General features: G+C 41.1%; 1 protein-coding gene across 1 annotated transcript in view; it reads left to right on the top strand.

Annotated features, from left to right (window-relative positions):
- Window positions 1-19,592, top strand: part of LOC120557738 (plexin-A2-like) — an 83,731-nt gene that overhangs the window by 29,549 nt on the left and 34,590 nt on the right. The window contains exons 5-11 of the mRNA XM_039798322.1: window positions 7,722-7,822; window positions 10,368-10,491; window positions 11,536-11,689; window positions 12,226-12,322; window positions 15,160-15,274; window positions 18,506-18,706; window positions 19,409-19,505. Of these exons, the coding sequence (XP_039654256.1) occupies window positions 7,722-7,822; window positions 10,368-10,491; window positions 11,536-11,689; window positions 12,226-12,322; window positions 15,160-15,274; window positions 18,506-18,706; window positions 19,409-19,505 (889 nt within the window). The remainder of the gene's footprint in view (window positions 1-7,721; window positions 7,823-10,367; window positions 10,492-11,535; window positions 11,690-12,225; window positions 12,323-15,159; window positions 15,275-18,505; window positions 18,707-19,408; window positions 19,506-19,592) is intronic.

Here is a 19,592-nt window from a genome sequence, read left to right as displayed (position 1 = left end):
CAGCATTATTAACGGCGTTAACGCAAACCCATTTTAACGGCGTACATTTTTGTATCGCGAGATTAACGTTCTTTTTGGACTTTTTTCACATGCATTTGCAACAACTAGTAACGTTAGAAAAACGACAACACCACACCGGATCTAGCTAGACCGGAAACAAAACAACAGGCACGCTGCACGCACTTGTTTGGACTTGCGAGCCGGCCAAAGAGTAGTAGGCTAACCTTACATTTTGAGTGGATGGCGAGCGCGAGACGCCAAAATGGATGCCAATAAGATTCTGAATGGAAAGTTTACTTTTAAAAAGTTGCCAAATGGTTCCATTGACAAGACCAAAGTGATCTGTGTGTTTTGTCGTTGTGAACTGAGAACTTAGCTATCATCGCAGCACGTCCAGTCTGAAATACCACTTGATGGCCGAGCACACAGCTGATGCGAATTCTCCGCCCCCTCGTCAAAGCCAGGCGACAAAAGCACAAAGCAAGCCGGTCCACAGTTTATCAGGATATTGCAAAAAGAAATGTTTGGCTTTTTTTTGCACAGATACCAGCTTTACAGTTAGCCTTATTATTGTATACGGCTCAGGAATTAGCAGAAAAACAGTTTAAAATCAAAAACATTAATTTATGTTAAATGATAAATTAATGCCATTTATTTGGAATCCGACCAGATAATTATGGCTTATCCCCAAACTTCAATGTGGCAACTCCCAAACATTCAGAAGCTGCATGTCTACAGTAGGGATTGTTAAATATGCAGGCTGTGTGTAAGGGGATGGACCACTGGTCTAATTACTTATCCATGCGAATCAACTTACAGTGCATGCATCTTTTGTACATGACACACACACACACACACACACACACACACACACACACACACACACACACACACACACACACACACACACACACACCATAAAAAACCATTAGGGGCTTTTTTTCTGTGTGGCTGTATCCCCCCCTCTCGTCTGCTCCTCACTTGGCCCAGCATCACAGAGGCGAGCAGTTGTTGTTGTTGTTGTTGGACGTTATTCTCTGCACTCATTGGAGATAAGAGTGAACAGTAGTAATCACTTTCAACTCCCATCAAGTGATTATTTTGGCGCAGCTGCATGGCACTGTGAAATGGGATTAGGTGTCAGTGCGGCCAAAAAAACAAAAAGAAAGCGCCCCTATCACTGCTCCCAGTTGTCTTCTGACTGCTGGAATGTGATGAGCCAGAGTCACAGGACCGACAGGCAAAGGGCATTGGGGTGATTGCAGTTGTGTCAGTTATTTCCAAGTAACTTCAAAACTATTTTCTGGAAGCTTGAAAAACAGTCCGAAAATCTATAAAAGCATTAAGTTTACAAAACAAGGGATGTCATCTGAAGAGCGAGGCAGAATAGAGACACTATTGTGTTGGGTACTGTCTTCTAAAACAAATCAAGGCAGCTCTGCCTTCTGTGTGATAGACTGGAAGAGACAGAACATCACTTATTGATGAGCTCTGGTCGTTCAAGGAGACGCATGCTTCCTTCAAGGAGATAGCCAGCTACTCTCTTCACTCCGCCTCCGGTGACACATAATAACCGAGCAAAAACTAAAATGCAGCTTGGCCAGGCATTTTCTTTCAATATTAGAACAGCTTTGGCTTTGTAGCCCTAAGGTGCTCGGAGCAAAGTAAAGCCTTCCTCTTTCCGTCTCCCTCTCCATCTTTGCTCGGCTCGGGTGCGGAATCCCCCAGGGAGAGGGCTTCACTCACAGATTTCCCACATTTTCTAGTAGATCCCAGAGATGAGAGATTTTCTGATTCCTGGGAGCCAAACAATACAGGAATGATGTGGAATGAGGAGCGAGGCACAGACAGATTTGGCTGAGATCAGCCGACCCTTGTGGAATAACAATGAGCCTCTCTGTCTCCTGCCGAGTGAAACACGCAGGGTTAGCATGATGATGAAGAGTGAGGAGAGAAAAGAGGGAATCAGTGTGTGTGTGTGTGTGTGTGTGTGTGGATACTTGTGCTTGTGTCCGCACCAAAACAGCATTTGGGAACCATTATTGATATGAAAGAAAAGAAAAAATCTTCACAGCAGTTAATCTTTTTTCCTCACTGTGTGCCTTTAGTTTGATGATTTCTGAGAATAGAAATGCTCAGTATCCAAACACCCTAAAACCGCGCTGAATGTCACTCGTCTGTCTGTGAAATGATGGCTGAAGGCTTTAAACCTTAGAGAAAAGGGGAAACTGTTGCAGGGTTTTTTCCAGGGCAATCGCTCAAAGTGCCACTCTGTAAAATGTAGAATAATTGCTTGAAATCCCACCAATCCACTTCTTTGTTTCTCTCTAGCTCTCTCTGTCTGTCTCCCACCCTCTCACCTGTAGGTAAGAGTGCTGTACAGCAGTGGTTTCCAACTTTTTTTCAACCAACATAACTCCACAGCTCTATCAGATGAGCTCAAGCACCATCCGTCATGTTCCTAATGCGCTCATTTGAATGGGTTTTAAACTGGATGTACAGACAATGCACATTACAACCATTTATCTGCACTTTTAACTATATTTTAACTTATCTGCTCACTTGCTAACTAATTTTGATGAACTCTGAATCCTAGCAGATGGTGTTCAGGTGTAGCTGGTAGTTTACTTGTATTGCAACAATACATATAGCCTACTAAAGATCGGCCCCACACCAATTTGTAATCCTATTTGTTGTTGATTTTTACGGAAACATCTGGATTTCTAAATAAAATCTAATTCTTTAAAATGAGCTACTATTTCCATAAACACCCATTGGCAACTCATACCTCATGGGTACACATACCCGTGGTTGGGAATCACAGCTGTACAGCATGTGCACTTACTGTAACAGACTTTGAGAAAGTGAAAAAGGTTAATGTAACATGGCACAAGTGTGGATATATTAGCTTCAGACTGAAGCTACTGTCTATAAAATGATCTAGGTAACTGCATGATAATACAGTCAGTAATGCTTGCAATTCTACTAATTGTAGAATTACTTTCGAAAATGTCACATATCTGTTATTTTTTTATGGCTTGTGCTCTGCAGTTAACAATTAGCCTTAGGTTACATTTTCTTTCATTCATGAGTTTTAAAGTGATTTTCTTTTTCTTTCTTTAGGAAACTACTTATTGATTTTTCTAATGCTGAGTAATAAAATCGGGTCTAACAATTCAGAATCATATATTTTCTTGGCGAGTACCACAAAACAAAAAAATCCTGGATATGACCAGATAACCCCATGACCGTTAGTATCACGTGGCTATGGATTTGCCAGAACCAGGCGGGGGATGTATAGGATGACAGTAGTGTAAGGGTCTAAAAGCCTGCACGCTCATCTGACAGCATTTGTAAAGTTCAAGTAAATCCGGATGAAAGTATTTAAGCGATAGCGAACTGATAAGATAATAAGAATGAGCATTAGTGTGAGAGAATCCCAGATGTTGTGAAAAGATAAGGATTTTGTAATTCCAAAAGCTGGAAAAGTGGACGTGATCATCCAACTCTGCCATGATACAACGCATGATCAGCCAGACTGAGATTCCACCTCTCGGGAGCGTGGGGATTTCATTGGTTTTCTGTGTTTGCTTTAAATGATCAGTTTCTTCTGAAGAAATTATCTCAGAGAAGACAAGACAAACAGAAGCTCGATGAGTAAATACTACTGATAATGAATGACTAAGGAGGAATCTAAAATACATTGGACATAAACTGAGAATGAAGGCTTAATTTAGTGATCCACGATTGTAGAAAGATGATAGATCAGTTTATTGTAGATTATACTGTGAAGTTAAACTCATCACCACAATATGAACTTTCAACAAAAAACGTTCCACAATAATTCATCACATACTACATACTGACACTTCGGTCAGGACACCGTTAGCGTAATTTTTTTAACGTGCTGGGTAGTCCGATAGACTTCGACACCTGGTTAAGATTAGGCAACTGAACTATTTGGTTAGGTTTAGGAAAAGATCATGATTTGGGTTAAAATAAGTAAGTTTGTTATGTTCCTTAAGTTACGTACATAAGTTAAGGATGTTCTGTATGTGGTGTAAGTTAAGTACGTTACGTGAGTTAAGTTACGTACTCAAGTTAAAATAAGTATATGTTGACTTTTGGATTCACACAGGACACAAACAGCTGTCTCCTGGGTGAAACTCCTGTTTTTGTTTGATCCGTTCATCCACGCCGACCTCCTCCCTACATGGACTTTGTCTCCTAATACTACGCCACCTAACTTACTTTTACTCCCGTCATAATTACTACAGCCACTACAGGCAGCCCTGCACGTGGAATACTGACACTAGAGCGGTACGTGGAGCGTCACACTTTTGACACGTAGGGCCACTGACTAAGCATCCGTATGTGACAAGTTGGGAGGGAGAACAGGTGTGCTAGATCAACTCCCGTGTATCATTACATTTATAAGATATGTTATGATGACTGTCATTGGGCTGGACACTAAAAGAAACACCTGCACGACAGTAGTTTCCATGGCTCAATGCAGTCTTTCAATTTAGCATTTCATTTACCTTTCTTTCTTGTGGGTTACTATCCATTTTCTATTCTATTCATACTTGATATTTGAAGTTGAACCCTTAGTGACCTGAACAAAGTCAAACAACTAAGTCGTTAGCATAACTAAAACCATCTCACTTGAAAATTCACCATTGCAGCAGCGCGGGTACTTGTAACTATTGGTTTCTGCTTTGTCCATAATACCCACCAGAGCTCAATATAATGTAATAGAAAAAAATATATATATATATAGCTGTAATCTCTGCTGTCTAAAAAGGTCTACAGCCATTTTGTTACAGCCAAGTCTGGACTAGTGACGTCTCTTGACTTGCTGCATTCTTTTTCGCTGGGGACAGTTAACCTGTGATGGTCCAGGGCTTGTGGAAAATGATGTTCATTAAAGGCAGTTTAAAGGCTGGATTATTAGTAATTTGCATTAACACAAATGTCAATGTGATTTGGACTGCTACCATTGTCAGAGAGGATTTGATTCAACCCTAATTCTTTAGGCCATAGTTTGTCATATTTAGTGCTTTATTAAGATCTACAAATTGCCTAGTGGTTAAGACCCATATAACAGGAGATTCCCCAGTTTGATTCTGGCCGGGGACCTTTGTTGCATGTTTTATGACGCTTATGACCTGTACTTGAACTGCCGCTATCCAATAAAGGCAAAATACTATAACATCATCTTAAACCAACGTGAAAAAAATATAATGCAGGCTGATGCTAATTCACATGCTGAGCTGCAATGCTTTTTAGACCTTGTGAACATAAAACCTGAGGTCATGTCTTTTGATTTTATTTGGATTCAACACAGCGCGTTCCTGCTCAGGCCAGTTCCACTAAACAAATCAACGCTGATGTGCAGCGAGAGCATCACATTTGATTCTTCGCGGAAAGCAGAAGATCCATAGCTCTCCCCTTGTAAAGGTCACGCTGCCTAACGGCCACGGACCAACTTTGTTAGTTTGGACGAGCTCCAGCCCACAACAATTCATGGATTATTCCCACTGCGTCAGATATGGACTTAGAACCTCAGCCCCTCCCAACGCTACAAAATCATTTTGCTAATGGAATGCACCGAATGGGTTCTGAACTGCTGGGGGAAAAAAGAGAAAGTTCTTTCATAGGGTGCAGCAGATAATCCATTTTGCCAACACAGACCTGAGAGAGCACCCACTTATGCTATCAGGAGCCCCAGAGACACTCTAATCCATAATCCACTCTTCATTTGTGATTGCTTACATCAGGAAATTGCTTGCATCATACGTCCAGACATTGAATAATAACAAAGTATAAAATAACCGGGTTGCAGCTCCAAACCTGGTTTTGTATGCAGGGGTGGTGCTGGCCGTGTGACAGCAGTGCCTCTCACAGCAGCTAATGGAGAGCTTATGCTTTGCCAGACATTCATGCATGGAAGTGGCAGCAGTAGAAGAGTGTATGGCTGCCTGTCTGTCAGTTTGTGTGTGTGTGTTTGTGTGTAAAATAGCAGCATAAACCTACACTGCGTGATAACAGTGTAATTACTATTGCAGGAGTCTACAAGTCGTCATGCTTTACCAACGCAAGAACATCTTTTATGAATTTTTAAAAGAAAAGTTAAATAAGTATGTTGCTGCAAAAATGCTTCTCAAATAGTTGCAGTGTCACATCATGTGCTTTATGACATCTGAGAAAAAAGAAAAATCTGAAAATTCCTCATGTGGGCAGAACCACAATGCTGCATGTTGCAAACTGGTGTCAAAGTGGTTTTCCTCGGAGATATTCCACAGTGGGAGCTGTGATGAGGCTTCCATATATTGCAAAATAGACAACACGATGAAAAGGTCTCCCCTCATCAGAACTGCTTATTATTTCATCAGAATGTTTTGGTGGCACGCCTTCATTGACCTTATTTCCAGTCAATGGCAGCCATTTTTTTTTTTTTTACAATTGTCACACTAAGATTTGGAAACTTTAATCAGGAGGATGACATGTGCATTAACATTTTATACATAACATTATTTACATTTGAATCAGAAGGCCTCTGTACAGTAGTATTATTTAAATATATGCAGGTCAAACAAAGTAAAAGTGAGTTTTACTTTATCTACCGTAGTTCTCTTTGGATTATGTGTGGGATTTGTTGGATTTTGGATGAAATTGATTATATACACATAGGCTACAGTATATAGTAGCCTTCCTAGTTAGTCCTCTGAAATACATGTATATTTTATCTCTTCTCAGGATATAGCTGCATAATTATTGCAATTTTTTAAGATGGACTAAGGCTGCGTGTGGAATGTGACTTTTGTACGTCTACACAATGCTGTGTGTGGGGCAAAGAGTCCTCTGTATCACACCTGTGATTTGTTCTCCTAATTGACAAGAGAGTCTGCTCACTCTTCTTCAGCAGACAATATTTAAACAAATACCAAGTAGGTAAGTAATCGTCTTGGCTATAAAATACTAGCAAATAGCCCTATTTCCAAAGCCCTAGGTGGCATCTTCAAATGTCTTTTTAAAATATATGATATAAGACAAAGATTAGCAGCAAAACCTCACATCACAATAGCTGTAAAATTCAGTTTTGCTTGAAAAATGACTGAATTGCTTAATGGATTGTTAAAATAATTGCCAATTAAGAAGTTTTCAGTTGGTCCAGAGCTTTTTTTTGATTGGTAAAACCATAGTATAGGACTTCAGTCTCAATTTATTATATATACTGTATGTGTGTGTGTGTATATATATATATATATATATATATATATATATATATATATATATATATATATATATATATATATAAAAACAACTGCATGAATATGCCAGGACAGAAAGGTAGTTGTACAGTGGTGAATTAACCATGTTAAATTCTGGAAGTTGCAAACCCCAAAATCTAAATTCAGATCCATTAACCAGATCTATTCAGGGATCCCTAACCCTTTGGGACACTGGTTCATAATATCATGTCATAAACCCTCTCTCTCTCTTCCTGTTTGCATCTAAACTATGTGAAAGTGAAAATGCGAGAAAAAAAACTATCTTGAAAATAAAGATTGTATATGTACTCAAGAAAAGGACCAAATCGGGCTTCCTTTTCTCTGTGCAGTAAACTCAATTTAGCTGCCGCTGGAATCATGTCCATACATTTTCCTTAACGTGTGCTACTCCACATTTTAACCCTCCCTGTCCTTCCTCTGGTTTAGGTGGCCCAGGTCCCCGTGGAGGCCTGTGAGCAGTACGGTACATGTGCTGAGTGCCTGAGCTCTGGGGACCCCCACTGTGGCTGGTGTGTCCTGTACAACATGTGAGTCTGTTTCCCTGATCTTCTCCCATGCTCACTTACACACATCACAGCCGAGGGATTAAAACCACAACATAACTGTTCACCAAACAGCTCGTAGAAAGCCATAAATAAGGCTGAAGCACGTGCTCATGTGATTTAATATAACAGAGATATTGTGCTCCCTGGAGGTCACCATTATCAACAGCTGGCGGGACAAACGGAAAACCAGGAAGTGGTTGTTGGATAGTGTGATCCCTCTTAAATAGCGCTATTCAGGACAGCAGAAACTACACGCCCACCGGATTTTATTGTCTGTCAGGCGGGAGGACGACTGGTGTTAATGGTGGAGGGATTAGCCTGTCAGTCCAACTGCACCTCTACATACCCGGGGAACATTTTGGACCTGACAGAGCCAGCTTATCTCTTCCATTTTAATTATCTGACCCCCGGGTTAGCTTGCATTATACCTCGATATGGAGCAGAGGGGAATCGTGAGATTAAAACGCTGTGTTTCTGAACCAGCCGCTGTGTTTGAAGCTGACCTCAGCCAGGGATTTACCCGTCTCATCATATGACGTCTGCATTTCGGCGAGCAATATCTTGACAATGATCAGCATTATTTAAATTGCAGCTCCCAGTGTATCGCCAGTGAAGTGAGAGGAAACATTTTGGTTTCGTCTTAATCCAAATTACCTCATTAAGCAGTTGTTTTTCCTTTTTTCCCTACGTGCTGACTTTGTATGCAAGACCCATTACGCTGCTTATTTAAGTTAATGCCTAACACTTATCAGTGAACAGATAGGCTGCTGCTCCCTCAGGTAACCCCAAAGTCAATCATGATTCCTCACATTGCAGGAGGAGGATACTTTATTTTTCAGTCTATTTAATCCTGATTGGGGTCTTTGTCTAGCCTCTGAATGACTCTCACGGAGGGTATGGATCTCACCCCTGGCACGGTGCCCCAAAGCACCTATCTGTGTGTGTGTTGTTTTGTTTGTGTGCGTGTGTGTGTGGCGTGGGGGCGTAGCTGAACAGGCACAAAGCTTGACAAAAAGGGAACAAATGGCTCCATCAGACAAAACGTGGTGAAATAAAGAGGCAAAACAAAAGGCAATGAAAGAAATCTGACATGAAAGGTGTCCTATTTTTCAGAGCCACTTCAGTTGATGAGCGGTCAGAAGGTGACTGTCTATACTCCTGTGGCTCTAGTCCGCCTCAAGGAGCCCAGCCAGCATCAGCTCTCACAGCGTTTCCATTCCGCCTTTATATTGTGTAGTAATTACAGCAGAGGCCTCGGTGCTCTTTGAGCTCTCTCATGAGGTGACACCCCCTCAGCAGCAGCTCAGAGTGTATTAAGTACTCTCTCCCCTCGCTGTGCGCATTACACATTTAAAAGAAAGAAATGACGGTGTACAGCCAAAATACTCTGTTTGCCATTGCGAATTCAACTCTACAGCTGAGAGACTCTTGTTCTTTTTAATTCCTGTTGCTATTTGAGCTTGCACAAACCTAACTCATATAAGGCATCTTTCAAATAAATCAGTATCAATACCACATTAAAACTATCTCATCAACAAATCCCCATTTTTGAAACTGGAAAAATTACTCAACGTTTTAAAAATGCTTTCTACTACCCCTTGCCATAACTTTGAATGTACTTTTACTTGCACTTCTCTCTTACAAGATTTTTTTAAGGTCGCACTATGGTGTCGACCCCTTCACTTCTTACTTTTAATTGCCTGTTGGGATCTTGGAGCTAAAGCTTATTCTACTGGTGCACTCGGTGTAATGTGCTCTGCAGAAAAGCACAGTAAAAATGTAAAGGTAGGAATTTGACCGAGCTGACTGAAAGCCATGTGCAGGAGATGACCATGACCAAAAACAATCTAAACATGGACAATCTTATTTTGTGGTCAAGTTAAAAAAAGCTTTAGAAATTAATGTATATGTCCATATTTTAAAGATTCAGGGAGAACGTTTTGATCACTACAGATGTCACCTCAGCTTTGATTCAGACAAGACATTCACTAATAGCTATTGATGTACACATTTAACAATAGGTCTCTACAGCCATGCTAACAAGCTGACGTTTAACAGGTATAATGTTTACTGTGTTTACCATCTTGGTTTAACATCAGCATGCTAACATTTGCTCATTAGCACTAAGCAAAGTAAAGCGGCGGCTGATGGGAATGCCATTAGTTTTGCAGGTTTTTTAATTCCTAAACCAAAGTTTTGGACAACAGAAATTTTTACTTGATAATGGTGCAAGATGAAACGTCACCAAAATAACTGAAATTCATCCAGAAAATGTACCAAATTTCATGACAATCCATCCAGTAGTTGAGATATTTCACTCAAAACTGCAAATGTGAACCTCATGGTGGCGCCAGAGGGAAAGGCACAGGATCAGCATTCAGTCAGTAGGATTCATCCTCTGGGCACCATGCATGTCTGCACAAACTTGCATACATCCACTAGTTGTCGAGTTATTTCAGTATGTAGCCTAATTCATCACTAAACTTGCTGCACTGTTACATACATTTTTAATGTATGTAATCCACAGGTGCTCGAGGAGGGATCTGTGTCTGAGGGCGGAGGAGACATTCCGTTTCGCCACGGACATTGACCGCTGTGTGAAGGTTATCGCTCACCCGGACAGCATGGCTGTCTCAGCACATAGTGTCCCTGTGAGTCTGCTTATCATTCCACCAATACCACTGCTGTGTCACTCCACTCACAATGTTTATGAGCAATCACTGAGAGTAGCCTTGTATAGCCACATGTACAGTAAGTACATGCAGAGAAGATTGATTCTCCCTGTAGGACACTCACTCTATTTATTTTGGTTCAAACACATGTACTGTGGGGACAAATGTTCTAAAAAGAGATGTTTTTGTGGCTGTGAGCTACTGGGTCAGCATCTCTGATGCATCTGCCAAAAGGTTGATTATATTTCCTAAAAGCTTAATTCAACTGTTTTTGTACAGTAGCCAAGAGCACAGCGGAGGCAAGTAAAGTAGGAGCTATGGGTTATTTTAAGGGGATTGTTTGACATTTAGGGAAATACACTTAACTGGCTTTCTTGCAGAGAGTTAAATGATTAATGCCACTATCTATCGGTCTGTTAAATATGCTGCTGGAGCCAACAGCTGGCTAGCTTAGCTTTGCACAAAGAAACAGTGGAAGAGGCTAGCCTGGCACTGTCCAAACATAACAAACCCTGCCTACCAGCACCTCTTAAGCTCACTAATTAACATTTTATTTCTCGTTTGTTTAATCCGTAAAAACAACAGATTAAGGGGCTTGTCTGCCGGACTATTTCATGGCCAGGAGCAGTAACTTCCTGGAGTAAATTTAGTCGTTTTTACAGTTTGGCCTCGATATGGATTATACAAACAAGATTTAATGTGTTAATTAGTGAGTTTAAGAAGTGCTGATAGGCAGATTGTGTTGCCTTTGGACAGAGACAAAGGCAACAAAATGCAGTTTCTCCTTGTTTCTAGTATTAGAACAGGGAGTGCTAAGCTAACCACCTTCTAGCTCCGGCTTCATATTTAACAGTTAGATATACTGTAAGTGTGCCAAGAAAACAAATAAGCATATTTCCCCAAATGTTGAACTATTTCTTTAACCCTTTGATAATGACATTTTACTTTGAAAGCACTGTCACAGTATTCACCAATGCACAAAGTTCAGCACATTAAATCTTCTCCCTCTCCTATTCTTTTAAGCTTCTGCTGGAGGTGAATAATGTTCCAGACCTTTCTGCTGGAATCACCTGCTCATTTGGCCATCAGGCCCAAGTGGAGGGTCACGTCAACGGGAACAGGGTCATGTGTCTGTCCCCGGCTGGGAAAGAGGTCCCTCAGATACCAGCAGGACAAGGTGAGCTCAGATATCATGTATCAAAACAAAACAGATAAAAAAAAATAAAGTTATATACATCTTAAATATACCAGAGTAATGGTGATGCCAATGTCAGGTGAAAAACTAAGAATACCAATATTCCAGACACAAGAAACAGCCGTCTTTTCAGATGGACCACCTTGCATTTTTTGTTTATCCAAAGAGTTTGATAAGTACCAAGGAGCAGTAGAATTTTCTCAGAGCATACACAGTAATCCTTCAATTGAAGTTTCTGACTGAAGGCATTCCAACGACAACAGCAATATGCCCTCGCAGTGACGCAGACACCAGGTGGCTCTTTACAGAAGTGTGATAAAAGTATTAACTTTTTTTTTCTCAATTTGACCTCCTCTTTTCGTTCATTGTTTTCGTTCTTTCACCCATCTTTTTCGTCTCTCTCTTACTCTCTCCCTCTTTCTCTCTCTCTCTGTTTTTCCTCACTGTTATCTCTCTGTCATTGACATATTTTTAATTCCCTCTCTCCGTCCTTTCACTCATTATGCTCTCTCTCTCAGACTGGGCTGGCATAGAGCTTCGTCTGAACTCAAAGGAGACGGGTCAAATGGTTGCCAGCACAGAGGTGAAGTTCTACAACTGCAGCACCCATCAAAAGTGAGTCCAGCTACCACCGCCAAGCCCCCTCCTCCCCCACACACACACACACACTTTGATTTGTTCAATAGATGGAGGAGCACGACTTAATTTAGGGCAATGATGTACTGATGCTCACAATTCCACTTAAGATTGGGCTGTTAGATAACCTCTGAGTTCAATTTATCTGTCAGGTTTCATTTAAATCAACATGATGCATTTGCCATGGCCTGTTTGTTTCGACTTTGCTAGAACTGGTTTGTGGGCTTACTGCTTATGCCTTTAAATACAAATAGCTACAGTTTACTCAGTCAGTTACTGAAAAATACCCAATGATCTTTATTTATTTTTTTAATACCCGAAGCATATATGCTCTTTTAATGCAGTACCTTATTCATAGTCACACCTAGAAACTGCTTGGTAGACCTGCAGTGTTCGTAAAAGAGCAGTTTTACTGCTGTATAGGCCAGCAGTCCCTGAGGCCCCCTGAATAGATAAGCAGTAGACTCAAACACACACACACACTCCTTTCTGCCTTGACTTTGTCCCAAGTGGCCCCACCAGAGAATTGTTTGTGTTGAGCATTTTTGGATTTTTAGCTTTGCTCTGATGCCTTGAGGGTGGATAAAAATAATGTAAATTAAAGAGGACTTTATTTAAATACTCATCTGTTTTGTCTTAACAATATAAGCTCTTCTGACTGGGCAGAGAAGCTGCTTTGACTTTGAGCCATTATGCTAATGTCAACTGTATTTATCGTAACAGAAAACTCTGACTGAGTGTTTCTATCTGAATAGCAATTACAAACATTGCTACAAAAGGGGATCTTATTAGGATGAATGTCAATTAGTCAGCTTTAAAATATGTCTGCAAATCAGCAACTTAATGAGTTGAGCAGTTAACAAATCTCCACAAAAGTAAAATTACACAATGCTGAATTAGTTTCTTGAAAGACCTTCATCATGAAATTATTACTTTTTCGTCCACATTCTGAACGGTACAGTAACAGAAAGAAACACTTTCTCTCTATTTTGAGGCTACTGAGAGTTGAACCAATCTATAAAGGTACTATGTGGGATTTGCAAAAAAATCCTTATTATATTATATATTAATGACACTGGTTAGGTGAAATGCAGTCAGCATCCAGCTGTTCTTTGCTCTCACGCACATTCCCGCACTCCGTAGGCGAGAGTAAGCATCCTGGGCATCGGCCAAAACAGTCAAGCTAAAGTTAGCCAGCTAGTTTCATCTTAGCTGTGTGGCATGGATCCAGCGTTGGTTGCTTCGTAACATTAGCTGATGAACTAATTAGAAAATGGCAAGCTTAAAAATTTACATTCAGACCAGCACCAGGAGTCTGGATGAATTAGCTGACATTATAAACTCAAGACAGTATTTTGCTACGTAGCTAGCTAGCAGTTCGTCCAACGTTAGCGACCTAGCTAACATTAGCCAGCCAAAACCACAATATCACAATATATTTCACATGCTTTGCATGTAACGTTACTTGTGTAATAGAAAGAAAGCTAGCTCGGGGTCGGTTTTGATCCTCAAACCAAACAAAGTTCCCTATTGAATGGTTTATTCATAGCCAAACCCTGGAAATTAGCTCACAGTGGATACACATGTCACCTATTCTTTGACTGCGACATGAATGCCCTAATATAACCATATTAAGCAATTAGAGAGAAACAGTTGGAAGCTCATCACATCCGCCCCACACCAATACGGCCTCCATTAGCTGCAGAGTGACCCTGTGAACTCCTGTGATTAATATTTCAAACCAAACACACTCCTAACCCAGCACCACCTCCTCCACCTCCCCTATACCACCATCACATCGCCCTCCATAATTAATTATCCAGTGTTTGCAGCTCCCTGACAGTCCGGTTCTATTAATACCCAACCCCCGAAATTCTCTCTCTCACACACACACACACACACACACACACACACACACACACACACACACACACACACACACACACACACACACACACACACACACACACACACTCTTTTATGTCCATACTGGCCCTAGGCAGCTAATTAATATAAAAATGTAATGGTGCTGCACTACATTTATTGGCATTTGTAGCTTGCTATGAGCCGCAGTATTGGAGTGCTGCTATTCACTTATCTCTTCAAGTCTCAGGTCTCCACCCAAAATTATATGAAAATCAGCTCCATGTTTGCTGAACGAAATGTGACTAAATCCAGTCTATCAGGGTTGTTTCAGCCCAACTTTAATCCACAACGTTGGCTGTAGTTCACTGAATCAGAGCCAAAGATGTTGTGCAATTCTACCCATCAAATATTCAGTTTTCACTTTCATTCAAGCTTTAGTATATAGTAGAATTCGATAGGTGAAATTTACTGTAGTCATAAATCAGAAATACATATCAACATAATGTAAAAAAAGGATTCATGAATTCTGAAATGAAAAGCTCAGAACAAGGACACTGTATGACCTTTACATCTTTTTATATAACACTGTTTAATTGCAATTGCTTCAAAAGGAGTTTAAGTGACAGGCACACTTGAATAGTTACACCTGCAAAGACCTAAGGTCATTTATGGTCATATACGACAAAAAAACTACCATTCATTGCTGTCTGCATAGAAAATGGGGACCTCACTGGCATGATAAACTCAGCTGAAAGCTATAATCTTTCATCAGTCTCCTTTTTTCAACCTTCTTCACCCCATAGAGAAATATGTAGCCTAGATGATGGGTAGGAAACAAAATGGGATTCATCTTTTTTTTTTACATACTACACGAATGCAGAGCAACTCAATATACAGGAGGCAATATTAAAAGGTTGTTGGTCATGTAATGTATTAATTTCGTCCTGCAGGTGTCTGTCCTGTGTAAATAGCACTTTCCGCTGCCACTGGTGTAAATACCGCAACCTGTGCACCCACGACCCCAGCAGCTGTTCTTTCCAGGAGGGAAGAGTCAACGCCTCAGAGGTACTGCCATTCCCATTAACATAAAGAGAGTTACAGTTTCATTAGCTGATTAAAGTGTAGCTTTCCAGAGCACCCTTTCTCTGTTTCTCTGTGACACACCTTAAAGGCACAATCCAAGTTTTAGATGTAAAACTAAAGCCGCACCAAAGACTCAAGCAAGCTTAGAGTCTACAGCCATGCTAGCGTCTATTTTAAGCACAACAGTATTGTGGGTAAATGCTAATATCAGCATGCTAACATGCTCACATTAAGAACAATAAACCAATGTACTGGATGAATTTGAATTTTGACCTGATGATGGTGCTGAATGAAAAGTTATCATCAAAGTTATTACAAGTTTTCCTAAGAGGGACATGAATGTCTGTACCAAATGTAATGGCAATCTTTTGAATAGTTAAGACTAAAATACTTTTTTATTAAATACCCAAAAATTCAACCTCATAGTTGTGCTAAAGGAAAAGTCAGGAGATCCCTAAAGTCATTAGAATTCATCCTGTGGGGCGCCCGGATAGCTCAGTTGGTAGAGCGGCTCCTAGACTGGGTAAACCCAGTCCGATCTGCCGGCGATTTGATTTCGCCCTGCAACTCAGGCTGGAAACCTGTACATTTACCTATCCTGCTTCCGTTACAAATCTGCGGGAACCAATCACAAACTGGCTTATCCAACTGGCACGCTATTGGCGGGTTTAACACGATGATGATAGAGAAGCGACCAAGCAGCTTTTTGTTTACATTCAATATGGCGGCCACTGAAGCGCAGCAACCCGTTGATGCCGCTGTCGCTGCTACGTCACCCTGAACGTTGGTCTGATTGGTTGAAGGACTATCCAATTGCGTAGAGAGTCATTTGACTTATGCCCGCTGATCACGCCTCTTGTGCAGTAGAAAATACAGAGCAGACTCCCCAGACTAACGTTCAATCTTAATAGATTGAGCTTGGTCTGGTGATAGCCAGTTTTACAGTTATAACGGAAAAAGAAAAAAAATAAACTACTTCAACGTAGATTTTCTTTAGGGCTTTATTACGTGGTATCGGATCGGTGCATAAACTCCAGTACTTCCCGATAACGATACCAGCGTTTTAGGCATTATCGGTATCGGAACATCTCTAGTATATACACAGTACCTACCAGGGACGGACTTGGACCAAAAATTGGCCCTGGCATTTTGGCCCAGACCGGCCCACCACATAAGATCACATATACCACCTGTCCTTGCGCTCCCCTGAATATGTATACCAACTCTTACTCCTTAAAACTACTAATGCCATGTAATGAGTAAGCAAAAACCAGTGAGAGTTGACACATTAAATACTTCAAAATAAGTGCCATTTATTAATACAATAAAACGGTATACACCTCATCAGTGTTGGGCAAGTTACTACCAAAATGTAATACATTATTGATTACTTACTGTCATTTAAGAGTAATTAGTTATATTACAATATTACTGTCTTTGAATTGTAATGCTTTACACTACTTTTGAATTACTTTCACCAAAATAAAAGCAGAAGTATGACTTTGCAGGTAGCTTGTGAATTTCACCACAGGATCAACAAAGTCTCATCTTTATCCACTATATACATCATAATGTATTCATATTATTTTGTATTATTAATCTGAATCTGCAAAGTAACTAAAGCTATAAAATGAATAGTTAAGTAAATCGTACAATAGACTACTTGACTCTGAATTGTGGTGGAGTAGAAGTAGCCTAATAAGTAGGAGAAAATGAAAACACTCAATTAAAAGCACCTTACAATTGAACTGAAGTAGCGGTATAGTTACTTTCCACTGCTGAAAAAATGTAATGATATTACGTGTAGCAAGACTAAACAATAATTCCCGACATGTCATCTGTCAGTTGCTCGGTCACATTGCTGTCGGCACTGACAGGACACAGATGTCCCTAGGCTACCGTCTCTGGTTCTGGCTCTAACCACAGGAACAGTGACGAGACAGCTTGCTTCAACGCAGTGTAAAAACCTCCGGAAAATAATGTCCATGTCGCAAATGTATCCGTCTCTGCAGTCATTTCAACCACCGAATCCAGCAACAGGAAATAAAACTCGCAGACTTTTTTTCCTGTGCTGAAATGTTTTGCGGTGTTGGTTGAATTCTTAAAAAAAAAAAACGCCACTAAATGTCAGGTTAAAATGTGTTGTAACTTGCATTAATGGATATAATATTACCGACATTTTAATAGTAAGGTGTTATATTCCTGGGTTACAGCAAAAAGGAATACATTAGCCTACTGTAATTGCGTTACTTTTGTAACGCGTTACTCCCATCACTGGTTGTAATGTTATCATCAACAGTTTGTCCACCACTTGTTTTTGGCTGTTTGGCTCAATTTTATCAAGGGGCAAAGTGTTTTAAGGGGAGATCTGCTTACCGCAGGTTCTACCCTCACTGCCTCATCTCTGTCCCTCTCCTCCTGAGTCTCCTCCTCACTGTGCATGCCACGGCCGCCGACACCACCACCACTATCATCAGCCACGGGAGCTGATGAAGGTCCTGCTACTGCCGAAAACATATCTGTCAATTTGACACATTTGGCAGCGTCTGCCTGAAGGGCCCTGTTTCTTTTTCTCACGCAGCTTCTCTGCACCTCCTTTGCGTTTCTTCTCCATGGTCTCTATCACTATTCTAGCCTGACAGATGCACACTGAAACTGCATGCAGGCAGAAATCCCAAAGAGGGTGCTGTGTAAAGATATGATTGGGCCAGTCCAGTGTCAATTAAATAAATGTTTCATGGCCGCGTCTGTCAGAAAAAATAACCTAGCCTATGTGATATTTTTGACTAAAGTGTTTTGGGCCAGCAGCCCAGTGTCAATTGAAAAAGCAATGGGCCGCCGATCTAGGCCTACCACTTTTATGGGCCAGTTCATGGGCCGGACAAAAAAAATAAAATAAAAAAATAAAAAGTAAAATAAAAAAGTGTCGGCGGTTGGCCCACCGGGAAAGTGGACAGATGGCCAGTCCGCCCTTGATACATACATACTTTAGAAACGTTTGTAGATAAATCAATTCATCTCTGAAGATGAAATAGAAATAGAAAGGAAATAGATGAAAAGGATGAAAAGACTACTTGTGTATTATGCATCGGTAATGTTAAGGCTAAACTGCAGGGACAACATGAATCAAGCATGCATGTTTTCTTACTGTGAATAGAACAATTACGTGTGTGTCTGTGTGTGTGTGCTTGTGTGTGTGTGCTGTTTTCACAGGACTGCCCTCAGCTCCTTCACTCTGGGGAAATTCTTCTTCCGGCCGGCGAGGTCCGACCCATCACCCTGAGGGCCCGAAACCTTCCCCAGCCGCAGTCAGGCCAGCGGGGCTACGAGTGTGTGGTGCATGTGCAGGGTGTCAGCCACCGTGTCACGGCGCTGCGCTTCAACAGCACCAGCGTGCAGTGCCAGAACAGCTCGGTATGACCTCAAACACTCCCAGTGGGAGTCTCACAGCTGTCAAATGAGGCAGACAGCTTGGATGCTGTGTAGGCAAGGTACATAGGGTACATCAGTGAATACCGCCTGAGGTATTGAGCGTACTAAGGAGAAAGTAGAGGAAAGGGAAAGTGAGAGGGATGAGGAAAGGTGGAAAGCATGTGAGAGAAAGAAGACTGACAGGGAAGGAAGAAAGCAAGGAAGGAAAGACTTTTTTTTTTGGCTGTATACTCAATACTAGCTTGTTTAGTAAGCAGCATATTGTCTGACTAACACCTACAGTATAGTGTTCACAAAGCATAACAGTGATGTTAGGATTAATACAGGAGATTGTTGTTGCACAATGCAAGTCACCGGCTAAATTTCAATGCAAAGCATACAGTACATCGCTACTCTGTGACAATGAATGAAAAGGACATTTTCCTCAGTTGTGGATGATCGGCCACCCCAGCCAGGGTTTGCGTCCCTACATGTCAAAGAGAAGAGGAGCAGACAACCATAGCAGAAATGACAGATGGTTAAAAGCCTTGTCTATCTGCTGCCCTTTCATCATCTCATATTCCTCCACTCTGTCTTTCTCTCTGTATTTTTGTTTTTACTCTATCCTCTGTCTCGCTTTGACTTTCTCTCTCTCTCTGGATCCACTTACCGCACAATCCCTCACTCTCTGTTTCTTCTTTTCAGTACATGTACGAGGGTGTGAAGATCAGTGACCTGGCAGTGGACCTCTCCATCGTATGGAACGGCAATTTCATCATCGACAATCCCGAGAAGATTAAAGGTGCCTTTGCCATCCATCACTGCCAGGCCAGAGAAGTGTAAAGCACTCAATCCACAGACGATAGATGGGTCATAGAGACCGCTTCAA

The sequence above is a fragment of the Perca fluviatilis genome, chromosome 4 (genome assembly GCF_010015445.1).
Source record: "Perca fluviatilis chromosome 4, GENO_Pfluv_1.0, whole genome shotgun sequence".
NCBI classification, from domain to species: Eukaryota; Metazoa; Chordata; class Actinopteri; order Perciformes; family Percidae; genus Perca; species Perca fluviatilis.
The sequence above is the reverse complement of the archived record's forward strand: the minus strand, read 5'-3'. Positions and strand labels throughout refer to the sequence as shown.